At 46.6% G+C, this 24783-nt stretch overlaps 3 protein-coding genes and 1 non-coding gene across 4 annotated transcripts; 1 reads left to right on the top strand and 3 right to left on the bottom strand.

Annotated features, from left to right (window-relative positions):
- Positions 1-2146: 2146 nt before the first annotated feature.
- Positions 2147-4540, bottom strand: LOC100823840 (B-box zinc finger protein 20). The gene is made up of 3 exons (XM_010241887.3): positions 3587-4540; positions 3112-3486; positions 2147-2626 (listed from the first exon to the last, which is right to left on the bottom strand). Exons 1-3 carry the CDS (start codon positions 3791-3793, stop codon positions 2408-2410), a joined length of 801 nt encoding a protein of 266 aa, XP_010240189.1. The 5' UTR covers positions 3794-4540; the 3' UTR covers positions 2147-2407.
- Positions 4541-9579: 5039 nt separating this feature from the next.
- LOC100823535 (SH3 domain-containing protein 2) lies at positions 9580-13967 on the top strand. Its single transcript, XM_003580195.4, has 10 exons — positions 9580-9893; positions 11131-11250; positions 11327-11396; positions 11547-11698; positions 11999-12100; positions 12726-12926; positions 13021-13083; positions 13224-13376; positions 13466-13540; positions 13668-13967. The coding sequence occupies exons 1-10, from the start codon at positions 9840-9842 to the stop codon at positions 13782-13784; spliced, it is 1107 nt and encodes a 368-aa protein (XP_003580243.1). The 5' UTR covers positions 9580-9839; the 3' UTR covers positions 13785-13967.
- Positions 13968-14720: 753 nt separating this feature from the next.
- TRNAP-CGG lies at positions 14721-14792 on the bottom strand. The gene has a single exon. It is a non-coding gene; the product is annotated as a tRNA-Pro (tRNA).
- Positions 14793-21064: 6272 nt separating this feature from the next.
- Positions 21065-23675, bottom strand: LOC100836839 (GATA transcription factor 5). Its single transcript, XM_003581418.4, has 3 exons — positions 23346-23675; positions 22840-23142; positions 21065-22712 (listed from the first exon to the last, which is right to left on the bottom strand). Exons 1-3 carry the CDS (start codon positions 23529-23531, stop codon positions 21888-21890), a joined length of 1314 nt encoding a protein of 437 aa, XP_003581466.1. The 5' UTR covers positions 23532-23675; the 3' UTR covers positions 21065-21887.
- Between the last annotated feature and the right edge of the window lie 1108 nt (positions 23676-24783).

Here is a 24783-nt window from a genome sequence, read left to right as displayed (position 1 = left end):
TCGTAGATGTAGGTTCTACCACAAGTTTTTTCCTTGGATAACAGTGGGAACTATGCAACTGATGCTCTTGGCTGGCAAGACTTCAACAGGATTTTTTTTGTGGTAAAAAACACGTCATTCTCCACCTTCTGTGTAAGCTTTATAATTTGGAATTTTACTTGTACTAGAGTTCAAATTAGCACATACAGAAATATCGAATGAACTCTAAACAAAATAGACGATGATGACACAACTTGCATCAAAGAAGTGGTAAAAATCTGACACCGAGATCCCATTTTTGCTTGGTGAGGCACAAAAGACAAATCTTGATGTGAAATGTATCGGGTTGGCAGCATGAATTTGATTTCTTCTTTCACATATCTACGTGTGATCAAATTTTGTGGCATTATAACTGTAAATGTCGTGATTTTTTTCCGGAAGTTCTATGACCATGCCTAGACTGCTCTACACAGTCCAAATGACCAAAGTCGTACTCCGTCTCACAATAAATCCAATTGGTAAAGACCAAGCAACATCTGACATATAAAGTGACATCATACTATTTATATATAAATAAATTAGTGGAGAGTACTACAAAAGCTAAGCAGCTGGCCATTTGGCTGACTTGCGTTGCTTACCAATACTCCACGAGTACTTTATTTGGCTGGCCGCGAAAGAGATCTTAGTAGGATTAAAAATCATGAAGTTTTTTTACATGAGGATCCAAATCATCATTGGAACAAGCAGGTGGAAGATTCCAATCCAACATTCTCCGAAACCAAACAAAAACGTAGTTTTCAAACAATTCCAAAGCTACTTACGTCAAGCAAATTCCAGAACAATTGTTGGTCCGGGATAAAACTAGGTGAAAATATGATTAAGAAAATAAAGGTGGATAACAAGACTCGATTCGGTCAAACTCGTTAATTATATGACTTGAAAAGCCAACTTGGAGCATGACCGAGAATTGCTAAACTTGATTAAGATATATTGTTAGTATCACCTAGGAATAAATATCATTAACTAATAAAAATAATGGATTATCATTAAGTATCATTGTTTTCTTCTTCTTTCCCGCGGCTAAGGTTTCTCCAGTCTGGACTCTGGACTGATTGTATTCTCGCAGATTTGGGCTTGAATCGGCTGTCCCTCTTGCCCGAGCCCAGGTGATTTTCATACCAGTTTGTCCCTGGTACATGGGCTGGATAACGGTAGTCGGTCCATGCGCGTTTAGACCATCGATGTTTCATTGTAGACGGCAACCAAGCCATCCGCCAGCCCAGCCGTTTCCGCTCAGGCCCACGGGAGTACAGGACTTCAGTTGCCTGATCGTTCCCGTGAACGTGAACTTCCCTAAAAAAAAGTTCTGATTTTTTTTTAGAAATATCTCGCTCTATTGATTGAGTAAATGGAGTACAAAGTATTATAAACTGAAACAAAAACAGACAACAAAGATCATGAAGAAAATAAAAGTTACATCAAGATATTTTGAAGTAAAAATCTCTAGTGATGAAATTGCAAAAAACCGCATGAGTCGCTCACCACAACCGATGAAAATTTAGAATCGTTGAATGCACTGTGACCGGGGACACACCCCTTACAACGCAGGTTGTCGAACCGCGAAATCCACTAGTTACATGGAGTAGATCGTGATGACTGCACTAGGAAGGAGTTGGAGCTAGCAAACCATTAGTTTATACGCACCTCCTCCACCAAGACGCCGTTGTGAGTACACAAAACTTTAAAAAAAAATACACAAACTATCTTGGTTCCCCTCATCACACGATGCCGAATCGGCGGTCGGAGATGAACGGAACCAAAGAAAATTGTTGATTTGGCTGCTTTTGCTTCCAGCGGCTTGCGTTTTCTGATTTTCGTTCTGTATGGTGTAGGTGTACCCAACAAGTTCCGTCCTCTCTTTCTCTGATCACTAATCGCCTTCTGAAGGCTAAGAATGGCGTCCTGGAAGTCTGGAACTCGATGCCACCGAAGAGCTCGAGAGAATTTATTCACGTCGTCATATTGTGCCAAAAAATGAAGCCGTTATTATGATGGAGTATGTTCCACCACAATGCGAGAGTTCAATTCAAGTCGTTCTATCGGCGCTGCAGATTCAGTTTGTGCTTTGCAAACACAGCTCAAGTCTTTGTTATCGGTCAAGTCAAGATTCAAGAGAACTCATACACCTTTGCAGTACGAGAGATGCACACTGGCGAACGAGCACATACATTGCAATACAGTTGGGGCGCTCAGGAATATGCAGGATGCGTTCCAAAATGTAGAAGCAAAGGTGCTCAGTAATTTCAAAACGAGCATCTACAGATCAAACAAAAGCCATGGTCCCGGTGCTTAGCTACTTGGCTCTATTTTCTTTGGTTTTATCTGCTAGTGTTGTGAGTACACATGCTACTGAAAACCGCACGTTTTTTCACCAGTAGGAGTAGGGAGGCGGCGCCCTGGGTCGCTTGCTGCTGCCGGTCCACTCGGCCCCTGCGCCTGCGGCGCTCATCTGGGGCACCCACAGCTCGCGCCTGGCCCGCTCACCCGCGGCGACAGGGACGCCCCCGATCCGCTGCTCCCGGCCCGCCCACGCCGTGTAACTAGCTTCTTGCAACTGCACCCCACCGGTCCGAGCTGCTTGCACTCCCTGCTCAGAAAGCCAAGTTGCCAGATCAGTCCAAGCAAAAATTAAATCCGCACTTCTTGTTTGTACATGCACACCACGCATGTTAAAATCTCAAAATGCAATACTACTGCAATGGCGACAGGATCGTTTGCATTACAGAATCGTATCTAGCTAGAGCGCGGTGGTCTCCACGAAGACATTATCCTGACACCCTGGTCCAGCGTACGTCTCCGGATTTATTCCCGGTGCTGCTACTACTTGCGATCGAGGATGACAACAAACTACCTAAAATGATTGTGGGCTCAAGATATGATGTTGGGAGCAGGCGATTGGGTACAGTGGTTACTAAGTTGCACTAAAGTACTAAACCACGACAAGTATCTAGGAACACCGACTGAGTACTACCGAAGATGAAACGAAGCAGACCAGGCGCGAGGCGTTGTGTTTCATTCCTGGTGCACCGCGTCTCTGCCATATTTGCATTGCGGTGGAACGGCGGAAATTACCTGATACGGCTTGTCTAAGTACACGGCGGCGGCGGAGGCAGCGGCGGCAGCGTCGTCCAGGAGGAAGTCCTCGACGTGCCACCCGGGCAGCGTCTTGGTCAGGTACTCGGAGATGCTGCTGCCGTCGCTCGCGCTCGCGCTCGCCGTGGCGCTGGCAGAGCCGCTGCCGCCGCTGCAGGAGTTCTCCTCCTCTTCGTCTTCCGGTTCCTCCTCCGAGGGCGCGGGGGAGTCCGCGGGCGCTGAGGAGACGCGCACGCCGGTGAGCAGGAACCGGCCGTGGCGCCTCGTGAGCTCGCTCGCCGTGTGCACCTGCACGTCGCACTCCCGGCACAGGATCGCCCTGTCCTCCTTGCAGAACAGGAACCCCCTCTTCTCCTGCAGCCCACAAGGCGGCGGATAAGGATAACATCACGACATCACGTCAAGACGTGAGCCTTCGCTGTGCTGAATGCCTGAATCTGAAAACGTGTCTCACCTGGCAGATGTCGCAGAGAGGCGGCGGCTTCTGGGCCGATGAGGATGGCGACGCCGAAGGGTGGAGGAGGGACAGGCGGCGGTGCTTGCCGGCGAGCTTGTTGGCGCGGTGGACGCGGCGGTCGCACGCGTCGCACAGCGCGGCCTCGTCGGCGCAGCAGAAGACGGAGGCCGCCTCGGCCGCGCACACGTCGCACAGCACCTTCATGGTACGATCTTCGCGCAGCGCAGCAAGCCGGAGTTGGATATATAGCTCAAGCTAATCAAGCGCGCAAGGGACAGGGTTGTGACTTTGTGAGCCGGCTGGCGAGAGTGGTAGACAAGGTAGCTCAAGCCAATAGAGAGTAGTTCGCGAGAGGTGTTGATATATCAGGAGGTGTCGAGATGCGAGTACATCATCGCTAGTGCACACTGTAGATGCCAGATTGCCAGTGCGTGTTGGGGGATACTCCTTGAAATAGAAATGCTACCATTCGAGGTGTGGCGAATTGGAGAAATCGCTGGAGCCATGTCTATGTTGCTTGGGCGATGGAGATTTTGACTTTGGAGGATGGAGCCAGGGGGGTCTACGCTGACCTACCCTGATCTCTGATAGATTTGACGAATGATGATATTACACGTTGGTAGGTGGATTGTTGTATTGGATTGCATGCATCTCTTTCGGTCCTGAAGTTTATGAATGCCATAGGCGTTCAGATTTTGAGCAAGAAACAAGAGAAAGTTAAGCCTTACTAGAGTAGTAGTACCACTTTGTGCACTAAGCATCACGTCTTTTATCTTGAAGTAAGCTGCTGTGTCTCTGCATGTATGCAGAGGCGGGAAGATAATGAAATTCTTCTTTTCTTCGAAAAATTAACTGCCCTGTAGGCTGTAGATTGTAGAACGAAATAGTTTTAACACACTGTTGTTACAGCGAAATGGCAATATTACCTAACACATAGTGAAAACAAGGGCATTTCGATGAGAAATTAGTACAGTACATGTGTAAGACTGTAACCCGGTTAAGATTGGAGATGAAACTGGCATACCTTTTTCATTATGTGTTTCAGTTGCTATCATGCCTCAACATCAATTAGAAAAAATGCAGAAAAGGAAAAGGACGCTTTCGGGACCACATTTTGCTGCTATCTAAGCCCGATCAACTTGCGGCAATTCTTGCTCAAACTCTGAGAGGAATACTCAATCCACATGCAGTGATGTACAAGCAGGGTCAGAATGCAGGGTAAACATTTACAAAGGCTTGCTAGCTAGCTGGGTGTTATGATGGAGTACTTGTCACATCGTCTGCCTAGTAATAAGATCCAAGATCTAATCTTTCTAAGGCAATGTACTATTTGCCAATGTCGAAGAACGATGCCAGGCAATCAGATAGTGCAGAAATCTTTTCTTCTGAAACGAGATAATGCACGCTTCGAGCACCCGAATGAATATATAGAGTTGAAGTGATTACCACTTCCAACATCACATTAGGTCACCTTTGGGTTTGCTGAAGAAAGTTAAAAGGCTCAATGATTAAGCATTTCTGAATCACAGGCCATGATGAGCACGAAATGGCTATGAAGATCAGAGCTTAAGCGGACGAGCCCTTGGCATAATGGTTAAGGAACAAGTTTAGTAACACTCCTCAGGTCCTGAGTTCGACTTTCCGTGAGAGCGAATTTCAGACCGAAACCTAAGGCCCGCCTGCTCTCTTCGGTGCCGCTGTGTATGGTGTGGGACGGGGGTTCAAAGATTTCTCTTCTTCTTAATTCTTAATGCAAATGCCTGGTGTCTTTTTCCTTTGCAGGTCGAGTTTTTTTTAAGGTCAGACGTGGGTGAATGCTCTCTGAGTCAGGATCGCAACAAGGACATCAGAGAATTCCATCTCTTTATTTTGTTTATCATTGAAGGTGTCACCCTCCATTTCATGACAAAGTCACCAGAAGCTTACATGTTACACTCATAGTACTAAATAGCATGCAGGTGTGCATGGAACTTCAAAATGTGCAAGTTTTTGCACCGGAGTGATAACAAGTCACTCTGGAATTGCTAGAGTAGTGCAAGTCACTATCTTCGGATTTCGTGCTGGCAGAGCGATCCTAGATCATGTCATAAGAGTTTAATATTTTAAACCGAAAAGTTCAATAAGTTACTACTAGTGCCAATCTAAATTCTAAACTACATACGTCTAGAACATGCTATGGCTATGGTCCCCCATTGCTGCTTGCTTAATTATCGGTCTGATAATCTAATCCCACTGCATGCTTTGGCTTAAATATCTTTCGATTGATGTCACGGCTTACCTCAATTGCCAAATTTCTTAAGAAAATTATAGTGTTTCCAGGCATGCATCTGCTGGAGCTAGAAGCTAATTTCATTCACTGGATATATACATCAAGTGGCCAGAAAGCCCATCTTTTCTGCCCGTTTAGTTAAAAACGCAACTTTTGTGGGAGGTATGAGCTTCATGGAATCAAATTATCCTCAGATATGGAGATAAGATGATGGTATGCAAATCTTGTGCATCGACACAAGTGGGAGCCAGACGTACAAATTACAATGAACACCCATTTCCACAGGAACTTTGTCACCCATCCATTTACATTGCTTACAAAGTTGGAGCATCGACACAAGTCGGAGCAGGCGTAGCACAGAATTCGCTTGCACCGTTGCACGGTTCATTTGTGTACCGCTCCATACTTCGTTCGATCTTCGTTGGGCGGTGGAGTATGTTTGGAGGTTATGTTTGCACAGCATTTGTCAGCAACCGTAGAGGTTTTCTTCTCTTAAACACGACCTGACCTCTCCATACTTCGTTCTTCGTTGGGCTGTAGACTGTAGTCGCTTTCTTTGGTTGGAGCCAGGCACGGCATGTAGATCTCAGAGACCCCCAGCTGCGCTGGAGCACCAACCTGACAAGGGACGACCTGTCCTTCGAGCGACCAGCAACTACTAGCCCGCCCGCCGCAATCTAGAGATACGCTTTGGATCCGTTCACACAACGACTGCTTAATTCATTCGTTTGCCCAAACCAGCTTCAGCTACATGGATTGGAGAAGGATCGAGTCTGAGTCCCGATCAATTTTGATCGATCAACCTGTCAGTAAGAGAGCACTGTAAGCTCTGTGGTCGTGTTCAGACCGAGGCTACGTACAACATTCTCTCCGCCTTTGTTAGCACCGATTTCTCTTGCCTGAAAACTCATCTACCTTTCGGCAACAATCAGGGTGAATACATTGTACGAGCTACATATACTTGTTCAGAAAGTCGAGCAGCTGCACCTCTCGGTCTACCCACACACATGATACGATCGAAAGCTACATCCCGTGCATGCCATCACACTTATCATCAGATGATCAGATAGGACTGCCAGCTTCTCCGATGTGACGCCGTAATCTCTGTCACGCAAAATTCACGTGTATAAATAGGAGAAGAACGCTGCTTTCACAGTCGGTGCACAGCCCAGTAGTGCAGGACTGCACTGCATGCAGTAGTGGTCACCGGTTGCGGCTAGTGCATGCCATGCGCTTTAATCGGCAGCTTTTCGGCCGGTCCATGGACACGCGGTGCGTTTTACCGGCGGCGCTCGCATCCACCGGTTTACAAACGAAACGCCGCGGCGGCCGGCGGCGATCACCTTTGCAGGACGGGCCGACTGGCCGACTGGGTTACGTGTGTCCTTTCCTTCCTCCAAGAGCAGAGGAAAAGTTTGGTTTCCTCGGATATGATCAGTACTTCGGGTACAGTAGCCCGTCATTATTTTGCTAACCACTCAGTCGATACTCCGAAATATTCTTCTTGCAATCTTGTTCTTTCGCAATGTTCTTCATATCTTATCTTGTGCGGGTACGGTTGGACCTGCTGGGAAAGTGGTTTTTTTTAGGGGTGCTGGGAAAGTGATTGAATCTCCGAAGACTCGCGTGGTTGGTTTTAGCAGGCCGGTATTCCCAATAACGGGCTTTCAGATTTTATTTTATTATTTATAGATTGATGGGCTCTTGGGCCATGCTAAACTGTTTGATTAGAAAGTAGTTCATATTTGAACTACTTTCTGAAATGTATCTCCGGGACTAATCGAAAATCGTCTAATTTTAACCATCAAATTCACAAAACCAGATAAATAACCCCATTAGGTGGTTTTCAAGCTGACGTGGCACAATTTGAGATGTTATTGACCAAGTTAGTCCGTATTTCATCCTCAAATGTATCTCTCGGGACGCATAGCCCCTGAAACAGGGATCAAACAGGGATCGCTCGTGCTGGTAGGCTTGTCCACTCTCTACTTTGTTGTTTGTACCCACGACTACAGCATGATATAGCCCTGATTTGTCACGTGAAAACTAAATGGAGGATTTGTTTGACATAATCTGAATTTTTGTTGAACCAGTAGTTGTTTTAGTCACCCAACAATACCGCTGAACTAATAATCATATGTTGCTTTAAATAGAAATCTTTGAATCAATTATGGAAAACCATGACTACTCACAAAGCAATCCCATCAATTCAAAATTCCTTCAGCCATTGGGCCATTTATCTCACGAGTAATCTTTTATGTATAAATAAAAATCTTCTAGCGCAGCCATCTCGTATGCATTGAATTCTCAGTTCTCAATTATCTTTCTTGCTGGTAAGTAATTTGAAGCAGACACATTTTCCGTCGACAAGTTATTTCCAACAGAGAAGAGACATAAAATTAGTTGCCACTGAATTGAAGCAGAAGTACAGGTATGGGCTATTTTTTTTAAATAATACAAATTATTTAATTATTATTGAAAATAATACACGTTTTAGAAAAATTTCAAAAATAATACACCCTCGGCTTGGGCCAAGCCAACTGGAGCTAATCGGTCTGGCCCAAGCCGATTAGGCCCACTCGGCCTGGCCCAGGCGGACTGGAGTTGGCCTGCCAGCCCAGGCTGATTAGGCCTCAGTCGGCTTCGGCCAGGCCGACTGGGTGCTCGTCTTCCTCGCACGTACGGGAACAGAACGCCACTGCTCGCCGGTTGATCTCCCTTCGATTCTCCTGGTCTCCACTCATTCTTTTCACATTAACACATGAGAATTAATCTCCACGAACCAGTTCAGGCGCTAGGTCTTCCGTTTTCCTTCTTCAATGCCCACTTTCATTGACACGCACCGAATGCCGCCCGTCGGCATCCGTCTCCCGATCTCCATCCTTTCCCTATAAAAGGCGATTCCTAGCGCGTCACCGTGTGCCTCTGCCCTTCCTCTCTCATTATCCTATTGAGAGGTTGTCCCCTCAAGCTCTCTACATCTCGTGCCACGACCGTCTTCCTCCGCCGTTTGTCGCTTCCATTGTTGAAGTGGGGCTCGTTCCGAAGCTCTGTTCCTCCATTCCTTTTTGACAAGGTTTCGCGAACAACCGTTGTCGTTGGCCGTGCCGTCCCCGGCGTCATGCCGAAGCCGTGCCCGGAGCTCCGGCCGCGACGGGAGACCTATTGCGCCTGAACCGGTTCGTGGAATAGTGTGGATTAATTCGCACATGTTAATGCGAAGAGAATGAGTGGAGACCAAGAGAATCGAAGGAAGATCAAGGGCAGGAGTGGCGTTCAAGCTTTTGTTTCTGCACGTGCGAGGAAGACGAGCACCCAGTCGGCCTGGCCGAAGCCCTGATGCCCAGGCCTCCAGTCGGCCTGGGCGAGGCCGAGTGGGCCTAATCGGCTTGGGTTAGGCCGATTAGCTCCAGTCGGCCTGGCCCAGACCGAGGGTGTATTATTTTTAAAAAAATTCTAAAACGTGTATTATTTTTAATATGGTTAAATAATTCGTATTATTTAAAAAAAATAGCCAGGTATGGCAGCGAAAATGCGAAACCGAGACGCTTGCCTTGCGCCGACACGTGGTTGGTACACACGGCCGACGTACGGACGTCGTCCTCAAACTAGCCATCACGGTCGCCGCGTTGGCACAAGGCCGGCCGGACCTATCCGTGATACGGGCCCTGCACTCGTGGGCCCGGGACGACAGAACCGTTTTATTATTCCCGGGGCAGCGACGAACGACGCGGTTCCAGCGGTGGGAGGAATTCTGGCAAAGGGCCGGGCGTGAAGCCAACCACCCCGAAAACATCGGAGGAAGAAGCCCTCCCCGTCGTACTACTCGTCGCCATCGCCCTTGCCTTGCCCAGTCAGAAAACCGGAGAAGAGGAGAGAGTCAAGAGCGTCGTAGCCTGTTCGTCTCCGCGCGACCGGCGCGGTCGCCTCCTCAACTCAACCCCCCCTCTGCCCGCTGGTCCGGCGCTCGCGAATCCGGCCATGGAGGCGCTGTGGAAGCAGGCCTCCAGGCTCAAGGAGCAGGTCGCCCGCCAGGTGAGGCCGTCGCTCTTGATCGCCCCTGCCAATTTTCTCGATCGATCTGGGTGTAGTACTCCTACCGCTGGGCTGGACACGCCACGGCCGTGGCCCGTGGTGGTTAATTTGGTGCTGATGTGCCTGTAGTTAGATACGGCCGGTCAATTTTGTTGGGAGCCTTTGTTGTTGGATTCGGTGTCTGACTTGTGTGTATGTGCTAGAGCCTAGAGAGGTGCAGTGCTCGCATAGGATTTTGCGATTTGGTCTTGGCGATGACTGGATATGTTGATGCCGGGGAGTGGAGAAATGGATAGATACAGGGTTGGCCATTCGACATGATTGCAATTTCGGGGAGGGGGGTTAGTCTTGGAGATAGTCAGATAGAAGAACAGAGGTTATTAAATTGTTTTTTTTCCAAAATTAGGATACATGTATTGCTTAAGATTACTCCCCCGAATATCGAACCACATAAACATGATCTGTCCCAATACCGTTTCAAGTAATTCCCACAAAACATGACCTGATTTGTTTGCACCTATCTTGCGCAAACTTAGGATGGTTGACGGGAATTCAAGTGTCACAAGTGTTACATTGCCGAAGGAATACTCAGCTTGAGGGTATTTTAGGGCCAGAAGCCTAGAAACACATGTATGATCTGCAGTCTACGCATCAAAGGATAGCAGGCTATTTAGTTCTCCTGCATGGTTCAAATAAAAGAGAGCAAGGTGATTTGATTGGGTATAGTGTGTATAGAGGATTACTATGTTGTCAGGAAATGCAGATGGTGGCTCCGCATTTAGACTCGAGAGTCAAGACCCTTGCAAAATCCTTTTATGTCCTGGTTGGTATGCAGTGTTGTTCCAATGTATTGCCCCTTTTCTTAAACTGTATTCCCTTAATAAAATGTGTCGTGCCCATCCATGAAATTGTAATAACGAACCAATAAATGAGTTAGGCTATCTGAGGTCCTGAGTTCAATTTAGAATATGTAATACTGTAACTACAAATACCAGGATTTTTTTACTCATGCTTGCGCTTTGCCAAGTGAAGTGGAAATCCAAGTGCACCCCATTTTCTAGTCTCATCTCTCACACATTGCCAAAGTGGAAGAACCTACTGGAACCTGTATACTAAGATCACACGCATTGCATGATATGTACATTAGTTATATCCTTGGTATGAAATGGTGTAAAATTTTGACCTTTTCAAGTTTGGTTTTAGTCAAATAACATTGTAACTGTCTATACAATTGCAGGGTGTGTTTAGGCAGTTTGGAGGTGCCTATGGAAATTCAGATAATGCATTTACAGACGAATCGGAAGTTAAACTACACCAGAGATTGGAAAAGCTTTACTTATCAACTCGTGCTGCTAAAGTATGAATAACATATATATTGTCTCTTCCTTTGTACCTTGTTTCTTTTCGATTAAAACATTGGCATCTTCTGCCAGCATTTTCAAAGGGACGTTGTTCGTGGTGTGGAGGGCTACATAGTCACAGGATCTAAGCAAGTGGAGATAGGTATGTTCCTCCACTTACATATTATCTCAGTGATGTAATTTTGATCTTATCTACATACACCTATATATTACTAGTCACTTGTCTGCTATGTTGTTAATTCCGTATTTTACATTAATGTTTGCTGATTAGCTACACAACATGCATTTGTAGGAAATAAACTGTGTGATGATAGCCAGAAATATGGCATAGAAAACACATGTACGAGTGGTAATACTCTATCCAAAGCTGCGACATATTATGGAAAGGCCCGTTCGCTTATAGAAAAGGAACGTGGAAACATGTTGAAAGCATTTGGTACACAGGTCTGTTTTTCAAGTGCTGGATTTCCTTTATACCTTATGGCATGATGATTCGAATGGCTGATAAATTTTAATGCACCCAGCTGTTGGTGTAAACAGAACAGTCATTGGTAAAAAAAATGTTAGGATATATAACATAGGTTTGTTGGAAAATTCTTAACTCCTTTTAATGGCTGAGGACATTAGGCTTCTTATGGTGTATTGGAATATAACTGGACATATTAATTTTTCATATTTTAAAATCTAAGTGTAACCAGGGTATAATATATCTGATACAATGTATAATAAAATTTTGAATTCTAGGTGGCAGAGCCGCTACGAGCAATGGTAATGGGTGCTCCCCTGGAGGATGCTAGACATCTCGCCCAGAGATATGACAGAATGAGGCAAGAAGCTGATGCTCAGGTGAAAATCTGTGCCCACATATAAGCTAAATATCATGTATTGGTGAAATTCTATTCTTGAGGTTAGAAATAATCCCGAAATATGCCCTTGGGTTGTTATTTTCGAAGTTCAGGACAACATTCGTTCGGGGACTACATAACCTATATGGCCCACAATTCCACACTATTACATGCATAGAGTAAAATGGTGGCAGTATCTAGACTATGCGAACTGGCTTAACTTCATAGAGGTTCTCAATGGTACACTTGTTATTTTTGTACAGGAACCATCACATGATTACTGTGTGTATGGACAGATCACACACACATCAATTCAGCCTTTCTCCTCAGAAGGGGGTTTCCACCACTTGAACTGTAAAATATAGTCATTCCAAAGCAATAAAATCAAGTCCTAATGTGCCATTTCGTACAATTGAATATCCAATTAAATACTTGGTATCAGCAGTTATGATAAGCTCCTGGTGCAATCAAGTTCTGTATACAGTATGTTATTACCATATCAGATCATGTGAAATTGTGAATAGTCGAATAGTTCGGAATTTGAATTACATAGGTAGTTCTTACTTTTTGTCTTTTTGGTGCGTTGTTATTTTTGTACAAACTTTTCTTCATTTTTCCCTTTGCAGGTTGTTGAAGTTTCAAGGCGTCAAAATAGGGTAAGAGAATCAGCTGGGAATGGTGAAGTGATATCAAAGTTGGAAGCAGCTGAATTTAAACTTGAAGAACTGAAGTCAAGCATGGTCGGATTAGGAAAGGAAGCTGTTGCAGCAATGGCTGCCGTTGAGGCTCAGCAGCAAAGATTAACATTACAACGTCTCATTGCGATGGTAACCATCAACTGTAGTAGTTAGTGCAAAATTTGAGTTCCGTTGCATCATCAGAAAATTATGTGGTCACTGACATTCATGTTTTGGCCTGAAGGTTGAGGCTGAGCGAACGTACCATCAGAAAGTTCTCGAGATCCTTGACCATTTGGAAGAAGAAGTATGATATTCCAGCATTTGCTATATTTGCTCAATTTATATCTTGGCCGCCTTTCAATTGGCATATCTCACATTGTTTGTTGTGTGAAGCATACAGAAACCTTGAATGCATCAGTTAAATGATTATATTGTGGTTGATAGATGGTGTCCGAGCGTCAAAAAATTGAAGCACCTCCAACCCCAGCAGCTGAAAATTATATGCCACCACCACCATCATATGAAGAAGTTAATGGCATGTTTGCATCCACTTCTACTGATCAGTCAGTCAACTCTGTCGACTTCTTCCTGGGAGAGGTGTGACATATTTTCAATATAGAAGTTGTAGAGCCAGATGTACATGAAGTTCTAAATATTAAATATCTTTTGTATTCCTTGTTTTGCAGGCCCTCGATTCCTTCAAGGCTGAGAGTGAATCGGAGCTTAACTTGTCTCTTGGGGACATTGTTATTGTCCGAAAGGTAATACCTATGCTAGTTATGTCTTATATGCTTCTCCTGACTTCTAGACATAATATGCTTGGTGCAAGAAGCTACACATATCACCATGTGGCTTCCATTAATCTGATGTTATCCTGTCTGAACTCAGGTATCGAGCAACGGCTGGGCGGAAGGTGAATGCAAGGGAAAAGCAGGATGGTTCCCACATGCTTATATCGAAAGACGAGAGCGTGTTCTAGCGAGCAAAGTTCCACATATTTTTTAGGAGTTTTGCGAGGAATATAGGTATAGATGGTGGATTTAATAGTTGGAAAAGTGATCGTTCTCTTGTTCCTTACTGTAAGTGATGTGTATAGATTGAACTTTTTTGTTTGTGAGACGCTTCAACTTTCAACAACCAGGTTGGCCATTAGCGATATTTGTATTTTTGTTTGGAAAGACGAATTAATCACCTGTACAGACCATAACCTTATCAATAATGAATTTTCCGTCCACACAAGGCATTAAAATGTCTAATGCGCAGCCGATGAGCCGGCGGAAAATCATGGGCACCACATGAATCCGTCCGGCCACTGGAGGTGAAATGGTCAATGGAAGCTAGTGCCGTAATAGCATCTGACGCCGGGAAGATAATTCGGCCAACAGATCTATCCTAAGTACCAGGGACCTGTGGGCTGTGGTTGTTTGGCGTCTCTCTCAGGCACCGTTGGTTTTGGAGCAGGATGGCGTGGAAATCAACACTTGGTCAAGGCACATCAGCGATGCCATAAACGGAGCGATCATGTGTGCAGACTGCACAAGTACCATACTCTGAAGGATGGCTTGGAAACCAGCTTCTGGTCAAGGAGCATCAAAAACGGAAACGCCCAAAACAAAACGATTTTGTGCGCAGTAGCGACATGCGTGCCGACTTCTGAATCTTTCCTTCACCCTGTAAATGTAAACAACGGGTAAGGATTCAAAGGTTGCGGACTCAAAAAACGATTCAAAGGTTGCAGGACAGGCAGCGGAGAAGAACACTTCAACAAAATTGGTTGGGCTTTGGGCCATTAAATGGACCAAATTCACGAAAGGAACGCAGGAACTAGATATTGAATTCCCCCCCCCAAAAAAGGGATAGATGTTGGTAGGACTAAAAAAGAAGTGTTGAATATAGTACGGCTGAGATAACAAAGCTTTATTCCAAAAGTACAAAATTAGTGGGGTGTTGCGAGAATCGAACTCGCGACCTCTCGCACCCGAAGCGAGAATCATACCACTAGACCAAACACCCTTCGTGCTTATCTTCTTCTCTTTATTTTATAGACTAAGATCAGGTAAGCCTGTTTTTACTGCATTGCAATAGTATTGACACCGTGGGCAGAAAGGCGAGTGAAAACGTATAACTAAACACCGCTAGCACTGTGCTTTGGGAACAAAAGCTAGATGCAGAAAAAAAAAAGGCAACTAATCAAGTCCAAGGCGTTCTTATCGATCACGTCGTCTCGCAAATGGGACCAAAAGAGGCAACGATTGTGAGTTACATCACCACAGCAACCACTCCCGTGCCTAACTAGTAACTACTGCCCATGTGGCACGCAGCCACCGTGCATGCTTTCAAGCATCGTGACCTCACTTTCGGTGAGCTGCCACCAAATTCGGCCGCTCTCGTTTGGAGGAGAAAAAGAAAAAATCAGCCGCTCATCGACTCCTTGTGGGTAAACTGAATTCCGTTAGGTTATTGCACTGCAGCAGCCAGGAGGGGCCGAGATCGACTGACCCCTGCGTCCGCGTGGCTCGTCATCTAGCCACCGATAGCAAGGTCGGCCGATTCCCGTCACGTTTATGCAACCTACGTAACTACAGCATTTGACGTTACTAGTATTAGTCCCCATTTACGAATTATAAGATGTTCTAACTTTATTTAACGAGTTCTGTAGTAGCCTCAGCGTTCACTGCCTATGTGTATCAGTGAGATTATTACCCAGAGTTGTATAATTCAGCTTGTATCCCGGTGTTTGTGCGCGCGCGCAAAAGCAAGCACCATCGGAGAGGACAAGCAGCAAGATACCAAACGGGAAAGAGCTGGCCGGCCATCGACTCATCAGAGTGAGTGAGTGTACCAGTCAGTGACCGATCGATCCCAGCGCGTGCAAGAGAGTGAGATTGAGAACGAATACATAGGCACCGCAGGAGGGAGGGAGCCGTACCCATCTTTCCGCCATGATCAATCACGCCTGCAGGCCTTCTCTTTCTTTACCTGTGTGCGTAGCTCAAGGGGGGCACAGAAAAGAAACGGACCGCACGCCGCTCGAAATATACCTGGCCGGCCGGCCGGCCGTGACTCTCTTGCGACCGACACCGCTGTGTTAACCCCCTAGCTAATCATTACGCCCTTGTAATAACCAAGTGCCGCGCTTTCGCGTAGCACCTATCATTCCGAAGCCCACATGGACACGACTCATGAGAGAGGAGCTCTTTCTTCTTTCTGCACGCCTTGTGTGCAACCCCTACTACGCTACGCCTTTCTTGGTTTAGCTCATCTTGGCGAGACTTTAAAATGCTGTTTCGGTTCTTTCTTTTTTTTTGCCGTGAAAGGCAGGAGTGTTTCGGTTCTGTCAGCTAGAATGAATCGCGCCACGGAATCGACGGGATGCAGAGCCTGAAGAGCCAGCAATTTATTGTATTCATATTCAGGGAAAGGGAGCTTATAGCCCACTGGTGGCTAGTGGCAGTACGAGAAGACTCACAGGTCGAAAGTTTGATGGCTGGACGGACACTGAAATGGGCACTGGGCCGTGACGTTCTTTTGACTTCCTGCTCTGGAGCACATGATGCTGTTCTCCAGTAGCTCAGCTATTTTGCGTGTGTCGTGTAGAACAAGGGTTCGAGCTGCAGCTGCTAGCTGAGAAGATATCTATATTCAGTTTCAGTACGGTGTGCTAGTGTGTTTGGCAAACGCAGTAGTTGGAAAGAGCTGGATACGTATGCCTGGTGCAATCTATATTTTGAACCACTTCGTCTTAGTGCAATTTGTATTATTGAGTCTCCAACCATGTGACCTCGTAGTGGGCATCACGGACCAAACAATTAGTTGAAAGAACTATGGGTCGCAAGCAAACTCGGATCAGTATAATTCAGCTGCGACATTGCAGGCTGAAAGTTTTTCTCTGACCTGTTTTGTGTCTGGGCCGCTCGATGTTTCTTCGCGCCGAATAAGATTTGGATGGACGAGATGAAAAGGGAACTCGAACGGCCGTTTAGAAAACTTCAGCCACACGCTTCCTTGCTCCCCACTCGATATTAAAGAACGCCTGTGCTGCGGCATAATTTCAGTGACGAAATGTTTGAATAAGAGCACCGGAAAATTGCTCTGAATTTGCTGGCCGTTAACTACTCCACTTAGACAAATTTCGTCGACCAAACTTAAACAAACTGTGCCGATCCTTCTCTTGTCTTCAGAAGTAGGACTGGCATAAAGAGACAAAGTTCAAGAACTCTGCAAGTAACTCGAATCTTTCCCGGTTTCAGCCTTGCTTAAGTATAGACTACTCTGTCTACCTTGTCAATTTGTCACTTCCGAAGACAGAGAAGAGAGACGGAAAAAAAAATGTGCGTAGTCATATGCCGCCGGCCTTGCACCAAATGAGCAGTCAATAACGTATTGGAGTTATCTTTTTCTGTACACTGTCCCCACAATTATTTATTTATTTTGAACTCACGAACACTAATCGTAAAAAATAATTCCCTTCCGGTTGGGTCAAGGTATTTACTCAATCCATGGTGGCGGGAGTCCATAGTTACTTTTACTAGGTGGACTCTGTACAAGCTGAGGTGCTCAATACACGGCCGTGCTACTGTGCCGGCTGCCGCATTCATTCATTCGTTGAGTACGTAGCAAGCAGGGAACAACTTTAGCGTGAAGGTTTTGAATGCCCAGCCGGCAGGAAGGAACCGGACGCGCCGACGCCGACGCGGTGGGCGGGCTCACGTGACGAGCCGCGGGTACGAAGCTCTCATTTCTTTTTCCCATAGAAAAATGGCGAATCGATGACTGATGGATTCGGTGCGCAGTGCGCGGCAGCAGACCAGCTGCATGATTCCCCCCCGGCCGTCGCCTTATCCGCGCCGGCCGACTGCGACTTCTCATGACCCGTCCAAACCAGACCCCGCTCCCCTCGTCCCTCGTAGAACAAAATTCCCGGGAAATCCGGTTTAAATAAACAAACCAACAACAACAGCCCGCGGCTACGCTCTCTTGGCAGTTGGCACTCTATGCTGCCGATATATATTTAGTAGTTGTACATTGGAATAATCGACACTGCTGCGGCACATGCAAGGCGTAGAGATGTTTATCTTCGTCCCGGGAATCAACCGCAGGACCCTCCGTGGTCAGTCAATGAATTATAAGGAGTGCACGTTCCGTTGAGATGTGTTATCCTCCTCACGGTCACGGGTGGGCTGTTTGGTTCAGTGACTAAGAATGTGTGATATTCTATCCTACATCTTTGCTAAAATTGCTTGAAGTCGCCATAAAAGATTGGCCCCGGGCTGTTTGGTTCAGTGACTAAGAATGTGTGATATTCTATCCTAGTACATCTTTGCTAACATTGCTTGAAGTCGCCATAAAAGATTTGCTTAAATTAAGTCGGTACAACCGATATAGAGCTGCAAAAATTGCTTCAAGTTATTAGTACAACAAAATTAGAGCTTCAAAAACTGCTTGAAGTTAGTACACCAAAATTAGAGCTATAAGTTAACAATCCGAAGCGAATCTTGTCATATTTGCCAAGTGTATGGCATGAAGAACTCTATGGCTGGAAAAAAAAAGTGTACTCTAGACTGCATTTTAAACAAAAAATTACCTAAGTTTAAGTGTTGTAAACTTTGGTCATGTATCGATTCACTGTCATATAGTGTAAACTTTGCCACAATAGTGGAGGTTCTTTTTTGTTTTTTTGTTGGGCACAATAGTGGAGGTTGCTCGTTTAGTCGTTACAATTGTGGCACATCACTTTTTTAGCACTTTACCCTACTTGTGATGCACTCGTTGTTTTTTGTCAAACTTTAGCAAAGTTTTTCACAAAGAAAAAACTTTACCAAAGTTGTGGTCATCAATTTCTCCGGCACATTTTGTTAAAAAAGAAGTGTGATGGAATTGAGCTGTGAGTAAAACATGTCTCGAGCCATTGATCTCCAAGCATACAAACTGATTATCCCTGCATTTTCCATGCAAGAGTTGCTATTCTCAGTGGTGACTGGATGGCACGGTGCACAACATAGGAATCAGAAATACGGTGCAACCGCTCTTCCAATGCACCCTATGAGTTCAAGATAGAACATTCTCTAAAATTAAAAAAATTAAACTATAATTATATAAATACTAGAGTAAATAGATACATCTTTTTTTCTTTCAATCGGCTAGCCCCTTTTTCATTACTTCCATAACGAAAATACCAAGCTCACAAAGAGTTAAAGGGGAAGCAAAATCAAGATGTTTTCAAACTTGATGCACTTCTAGATGGAAAGAAGAACTTGGGGGCAAAAGTAATCAACCTCCACTATTGTGCCTACAAAAAACAAAAAAGAACCCTTCACTATTGTTACTAGCGCCCACTACATTTGCACACATGCAGAACCAGCCGACCAACAACAAAACATACAAAACATGACTTAGTTTGACATCTACCTCACTAGCTTCAACATCAATGGGCGGCACATATGTTATATCATGAAGTTCTAATTTTAATTCAAACCATTGTTGAAGAAACAAAACAAGATAAATCATGTTATGAATAGAAGTTCATTTAAATTTTCCTATGAATTGTAGTCGGTGACACTATCAAATTGAATACTCCCTCTGCTACTAAATATTTGTAAATGCCTCTTTTCAGACCAAATGAGCTAAATGAACAAATTGGTGTTTGGTCTTCTTCTTTCACGCAATTAATTTTATCATCCATTCAATCTTTCCACATCTCCACCTTGCATTTCCCAATAAGATGACAACAATAAAATTGCTTGTCTAGGAAAAATAAACGTGGTTAATTATACAATGACTAATTAGCCTATGGAAATAAAAGGTATTGTGGTTTTGGTGCCTATGCCACAAGTACAATTTAAAAAGAAAAAACATAGGGAATATATAAATAAACAATTTTTTACGATATGGTCCAAATTTGAATTATGGACGGATTAAAAAAATATTTCATTTGTCGAGTTATGTTTGAAAATTGAATTTCACTTTTTATGATATGGTAGGTGTACATTCTGTCCTTGTTGCAAAGAAACAATATTTAATGATACCTGGCGGGTATTTTCGAACGGAATCACATCTCTAACATTGCTCTGCAATGTCACAACCTAACATTGCTCAATCCAAGCCATTCACCAATGGTACAAGTTGTAAACCTCACCAATTGAAACATGAAGATTCAATAACCAGTTAAAGAATAGAAAGATGAGGCTTATAACTTAGTGCCGTTTATATGAGCAATGCTAGGTCATGACATACGCATATACTCCAGCAACAGCAACGTTGTGTTCTCACAACACAGCCACATAGGCACGCACCTCCTAGTCCTTGCTAGGCTGCTAGCCCTGTGGCATACAACTATCCAAGAGGGCATGCCAGAGAAACCATGCATTTTTGCTATTTCTGTGTTTATAAAATCATACAGGTCAAAGGGACGTAGACGTGGTGAACTTACGCAAGCTTAGCATCAAACCGGGCATTTTTCATGCCTGAGCTCCTAGGCTCTAGGGTGAAGTGTGAACAGGAGTGCACGCCGCAGGCCGGCGCCTTCCCCCATCCTTGGGATGCAAGTACTTGGCACGGTCACTGCCACGGTGCTGTGTGTACAGGGCATGGCAATAGATGCGCAATTACTCGGCTCAGTTAATAACAGAACAGAAGGCCAGGCGATGAAAACACAAAGAAAGCAAGTATAATCGTAAGAAGTAGAAAAATGGGAGCTGGGAAGGGGAGAGAGAAGAGAAGAAGGAACAGAAAGAAAGGAACAAGATTACTTGCGTGCCTGCTTAGCATAACAAAGACATGAGGTTAGTGTGGGGCACCGGAGCCGCGCGTGAGGTTAGAGGAGGGGTCCGCCGTACGTACGTTGGCTGCGTGGCTGGGAGCCAGAGCCGGCTAGTGCAGCAGCGAAAAGCGAGGCAGCAATGGATGCAGGGTCCGGTCGCGGTCACCACGTCAGTGCCCCATTACGGTTCTGGGTTAGGTCGGAAATAATAAGTTGGAGCTGGGTCCAATCCAAACGAGTGTGCCGCCACTCAACGCTATCATAAACAGTGCACCTCAGCTAGGCAGGCGCTGCACCGGAGAAGAAAAAGAAAAAATCTCGCCGCTCGCTCCGTGGAAATTTCAAACCTCGACCGCGGCGAGGAGGCATCGGACAGGGCAGGTACTCAATCACGAGGGAGAAGCATCTCAGTGCAGCAGCTGCACCAAAGCTTTTGTGTGTCTGCGTAAAATAAAACCGAGCGAACACGGAAGCCGATGTGTCTGAATAAAGACAGGGGAGGCCCCTAGTATAGAGCTAGTAAATGTTCGTCTTTTCAAACGGTTAGGTTTCAGGTACAGATACAGACTACTCGGAGAGACGCAGCTCTGCATGATTCATTCTGGAAGCGAATTAACACGCCAAGGACGAACGAACTTCAGGAAGGGTGAAGGCAATATTGCTGGCAACAATCGTCTCCACGTCTGTATCTACTACTCTATTTGCTGCTTGCTTCTCTACCCTCGCTATCCAAAGATCTCAACTGTCTGCTCCTAACTAGCATACCATGCTGTTACAGATGACAACATCATGTGATGTACTCCACTAACAAAGAGTGCACGCAACAAGCAAGCCTTTCCCGAATCGTTGCCCTCTTCTCATCTCCTGGATACAGGCAGTAAAATAAGGAGACTTAGTTTCATCTCCTTTTCCCCCCTTCAACCGATAGCAAATTCTGAATATCTTCATGCCTCATACTACTCCAGAACTAAGCACCGCCATTGATGTACTACCAGACATATGCATGCTGATCGCTTACTGGAGCAGCCCATGGAAAAACTCTTCAGAAGAAAGATAGAAATAAAGTTCTGCGCTAGTGCTGCACTGCTGCTGTAGCGCAGTAGTAGTACCCTAACAAACTGCTAAAGCTGGAGTTGGAGGAGCAACGCAACCAAAGCCGAATTCCTAAACCTAACATGACCTGACTGACCTAAACCTCCTAAACTCTAAGTAACTTAACCGGGACTAACACGATACTAGTACTAGACGAGTAAAGAGGGGGGAAAAGAAAATTCAAAGTACGGTACAGGACTAAATACGGCCGGAAAAATGTACAGCCACCGCGAGGTGGCTCCCAAGCTGAGCTAGAGCTAGAACGACGCCACGGCCGGCGCGGTGGCAGAGACCGTGAGTGGCCCGTCCTCCTTCTTGCGCCGCATCTCGAGCACCTTGCGGTGGGAGTTGGAGTGGATGGTGCTCTCGAAGGTCGGGCTGCACGCCGGGCGGTACTCGGGGAGGAGCCGGCCGGACTTGTAGCGGACGCCGCAGGCGTTGCAGAGCGTCTTGGCGCCCTCCGGCCCCGCGCGCCACTGCGGGGTCTTCTGGACGCCGCAGTGGCTGCAGCGGCGGTCGCTCGGGAAGCTCACGGCCGCGCTGGCAGGGTGCGGGGGGAGGTGCTTGGGCTTGCGGCCGCGCTTCTTGGGCTTGTGCTTGCTGTGCTTACCGTGCTTGTACTTCTTCGGCGGCGGGCCGCCGAGAGTGTAGTCCTCCGTGAGGTCCGAGGCGCCGAGATGGGCCGAGTCCATCAGGAAGTAGGGCGAGAAGGACGCGGACGAAGAGCACGAGGAAGTGGTTGTTGTCGACGAAGACGACGTCGAGTCAGGAGCGGCGCCCGAGAGCGACCACCCTGACGCCCGCGAGCGCTTGCTGCGCTTCGCCTTGATCGGCACCAAGGCCTCCGTTGACAGAGCGCATATGGTCGGCGTCCGCAGCGGGTCGGACGCTGACGACGGCAGAGCGCGGTAAGCTCCGTCGTGCGGGCGCCGTTGCTGCAGCATCATCAGCCTGTGCTGCGGCGCGCGCCCAGCTAACGACGCCATCATCGTTGCGGTAGGAGGTGGCGGCGGCGGCGGAAGCTCCGAGAGCGAGTCGTCCATGATACGGGAGACCCACTCTAGCTCCTCGGCGTCATGCGCCTGAAACAATAAAAACAGGGCACGGCACGAAATTAATTTCCAGCAAACGACAAAAGTAAAAGCCTTGGGAAAACCGCGTATCTCCGGCGAGAGAAGCGGTCAAAACAAAAGCGTCTTGAAGCCTCACCGGTAGGTCAACAATCTCCGGCACCGAGGGCGCGTGAGGCACCACAACGTCGTAGGACACGACGGACTGCAGGGAGTCATCGTTGGACTTCTCCTGGTTATCGGCGGCTGCAGGCGCCGCCTCGTGCTCGTCGGCGCCGTCCTTGTCCGCCTCGCAAAATTCCTCGAGGTCAAGCAGGTCCTCCACGGAGAACCCGTCCCTATCGCCGAAGCCCCAGGCCGCGGGCGCTTCGGCCGCAGCGGCGACCTCCTCGGCCGTCTCTTCCTGACGGCTACTACCCTTGAGCGCCTCCATCCTCTCGTCCTTCAGGTTCCCAAAGGCGCACACATACACACAGCAAAATCATAAATTCCCAATTCGAGAAACGAACCAAGAACCACAAGTTTCGAAAAAAAAACGCTGGCTTTCTTTTCCAGGAAGAAGAAAAAGGAAAGGAAACTCCACAGAAAAAAAAATCTGATTTTATCGACCCCATAATCTTCAGCAACTTCTCCCCTCCTCCTTACCAGAGAGCTGCGGTGGTGCGCGTAGGACGGCATGGCTGGGGAGCAAAGGAGAGGGGAAGAAGAAGCTGTTGTGGTGGCGGCGGCGGTGTCTTTGGCGTTTGAAGGGTAGAGGAGAGGCGAGGAAAGGGAGGCGGAGACGGATGGGCAGGAAGGGGAGGAAGAAGGGATGAGCGTTTGGTGGAGCATTGAATGGCTGCCAAAGTCCGTGGGCACGACAAATGCACTGTTCCCTCTACGGCCCTCCCCTTCCTCGCATTTCACTCCACGCTCCCGCGCCTCTCTGTCCAAATCTTTTCTCCTCTTTTTCTTTTTTTGGCCTTCGGTTCGGGTGCTTCCTCTCCTCTCTCGCCCGTTTTGTTTAATCTTATTCCATGTCTTTTGTACCACTTGGTTATCCTGATATCGGTCGTCTCGCCTGCTCTCTTTTTTAAAAAGAGAAACGGAGCCAGGAAAGAAGGGCGACGAAACGAAATGACGCCAGTAAACAGCAGTCTTGTGGGGCGCGAGCGTTTACTCGCTTTCCGCCGCCCCGCGTCGTGACTGTCGTGCGCCTCTGTGCCAAGACGAGGGGGGTGGTTTCGGGTTTGCCTGTGGCCAGGCGGGGTTACGGTAAAGTGGGGGTGAGCAACGATTATTTAGTGGCTGGGGACACGTGGTGGGCCCGTGGCGCCCCGATGCCTCTCCAGAGGTGTAAAATCATGGCGGCAATTTGAAACGCGGGTGCCGAAAGGTTCGAATTGGATTTGCGTCGGTCCGTCGGATATACGGACGTTTCGTGCGTTTTCTTTTTTTGGGTTTTCCTTTTATAGCCGCTTCCGTGGCCGCGAGTACCGAAAGATTTCAGCTCGGAGACTGGGCAGATCCCAAAAAACCAAAATAATTTTAAAAATCGTTTAGGAAAATTGGGTATCAAAAATAAGTCTTGGTATGTGTTAGCCTTAATTTTGATTTGTATCCGCATGTTTTTATTTTCGTATGCATGTAGTTAGGTGCATGGTAGATTGGCATGGTGTACGTGTGAGACGTACAAAACTGTTGGAGTTTTCAACCGTGACATGCGAGACGAGATGCTCCATGTCGTGAGATGCGACATGGAGGCGAGATGCTAGAGACGTCGTATGATGCGACGCGGCGAGATACCGACGACGTGAAGCTGCAGGCGCGTCAGGGATGAAGCGAAGATGCCGGTGTTGTGCGATGCAGCAATGCCATTAGATACGGCCGGCAACATGCGTGAAAGTTAGCTTCTGTTGGAGGTTGTTAGCCGATGGAGTCTTGGATAGGAATAATCCGCTGCATGCAAGGAGTTGTTAACTAGTTAGTTGAGCACGTGAATTGCTTTGGCTTATCCTTATGCACCGGAGAGATTCCAGGGAGAGAAGAGGAGATTAGTAAGGCACAAAGCTAGCTGAAATTAGTTGCATCTGGCTGCTCGTGC

This window comes from Brachypodium distachyon, chromosome 5 (genome assembly GCF_000005505.3).
Source record: "Brachypodium distachyon strain Bd21 chromosome 5, Brachypodium_distachyon_v3.0, whole genome shotgun sequence".
Classification (NCBI taxonomy): domain Eukaryota; kingdom Viridiplantae; phylum Streptophyta; class Magnoliopsida; order Poales; family Poaceae; genus Brachypodium; species Brachypodium distachyon.
Note: the sequence above shows the minus strand (reverse complement) of the source record. Positions and strands in the feature narration are given on the sequence as shown.

What these genes read in the sequence shown, in the direction of transcription:
- LOC100823840 (XM_010241887.3), bottom strand. Translation starts at nt 3,793, where the DNA reads ATGAAGGTGCTGTGCGACGTGTGCGCGGCCGAGGCGGCCTCCGTCTTC. An exon ending in CTCTCTGCGACATCTGCCAG is followed by an intron (nt 3,487 to 3,586) that starts GTGAGACACGTT and finishes TGTGGGCTGCAG; the next exon opens with GAGAAGAGGGGGTTCCTGTT. An exon ending in ACTTAGACAAGCCGTATCAG is followed by an intron (nt 2,627 to 3,111) that starts GTAATTTCCGCC and finishes CTTTCTGAGCAG; the next exon opens with GGAGTGCAAGCAGCTCGGAC.
- LOC100823535 (XM_003580195.4), top strand. Translation starts at nt 9,840, where the DNA reads ATGGAGGCGCTGTGGAAGCAGGCCTCCAGGCTCAAGGAGCAGGTCGCC. An exon ending in ATCTAAGCAAGTGGAGATAG is followed by an intron (nt 11,397 to 11,546) that starts GTATGTTCCTCC and finishes ATGCATTTGTAG; the next exon opens with GAAATAAACTGTGTGATGAT. An exon ending in TGAAAGCATTTGGTACACAG is followed by an intron (nt 11,699 to 11,998) that starts GTCTGTTTTTCA and finishes TTTGAATTCTAG; the next exon opens with GTGGCAGAGCCGCTACGAGC.
- LOC100836839 (XM_003581418.4), bottom strand. Translation starts at nt 23,531, where the DNA reads ATGCTCCACCAAACGCTCATCCCTTCTTCCTCCCCTTCCTGCCCATCC. An exon ending in CGCACCACCGCAGCTCTCTG is followed by an intron (nt 23,143 to 23,345) that starts GTAAGGAGGAGG and finishes GGGAACCTGAAG; the next exon opens with GACGAGAGGATGGAGGCGCT. An exon ending in CGGAGATTGTTGACCTACCG is followed by an intron (nt 22,713 to 22,839) that starts GTGAGGCTTCAA and finishes TTATTGTTTCAG; the next exon opens with GCGCATGACGCCGAGGAGCT.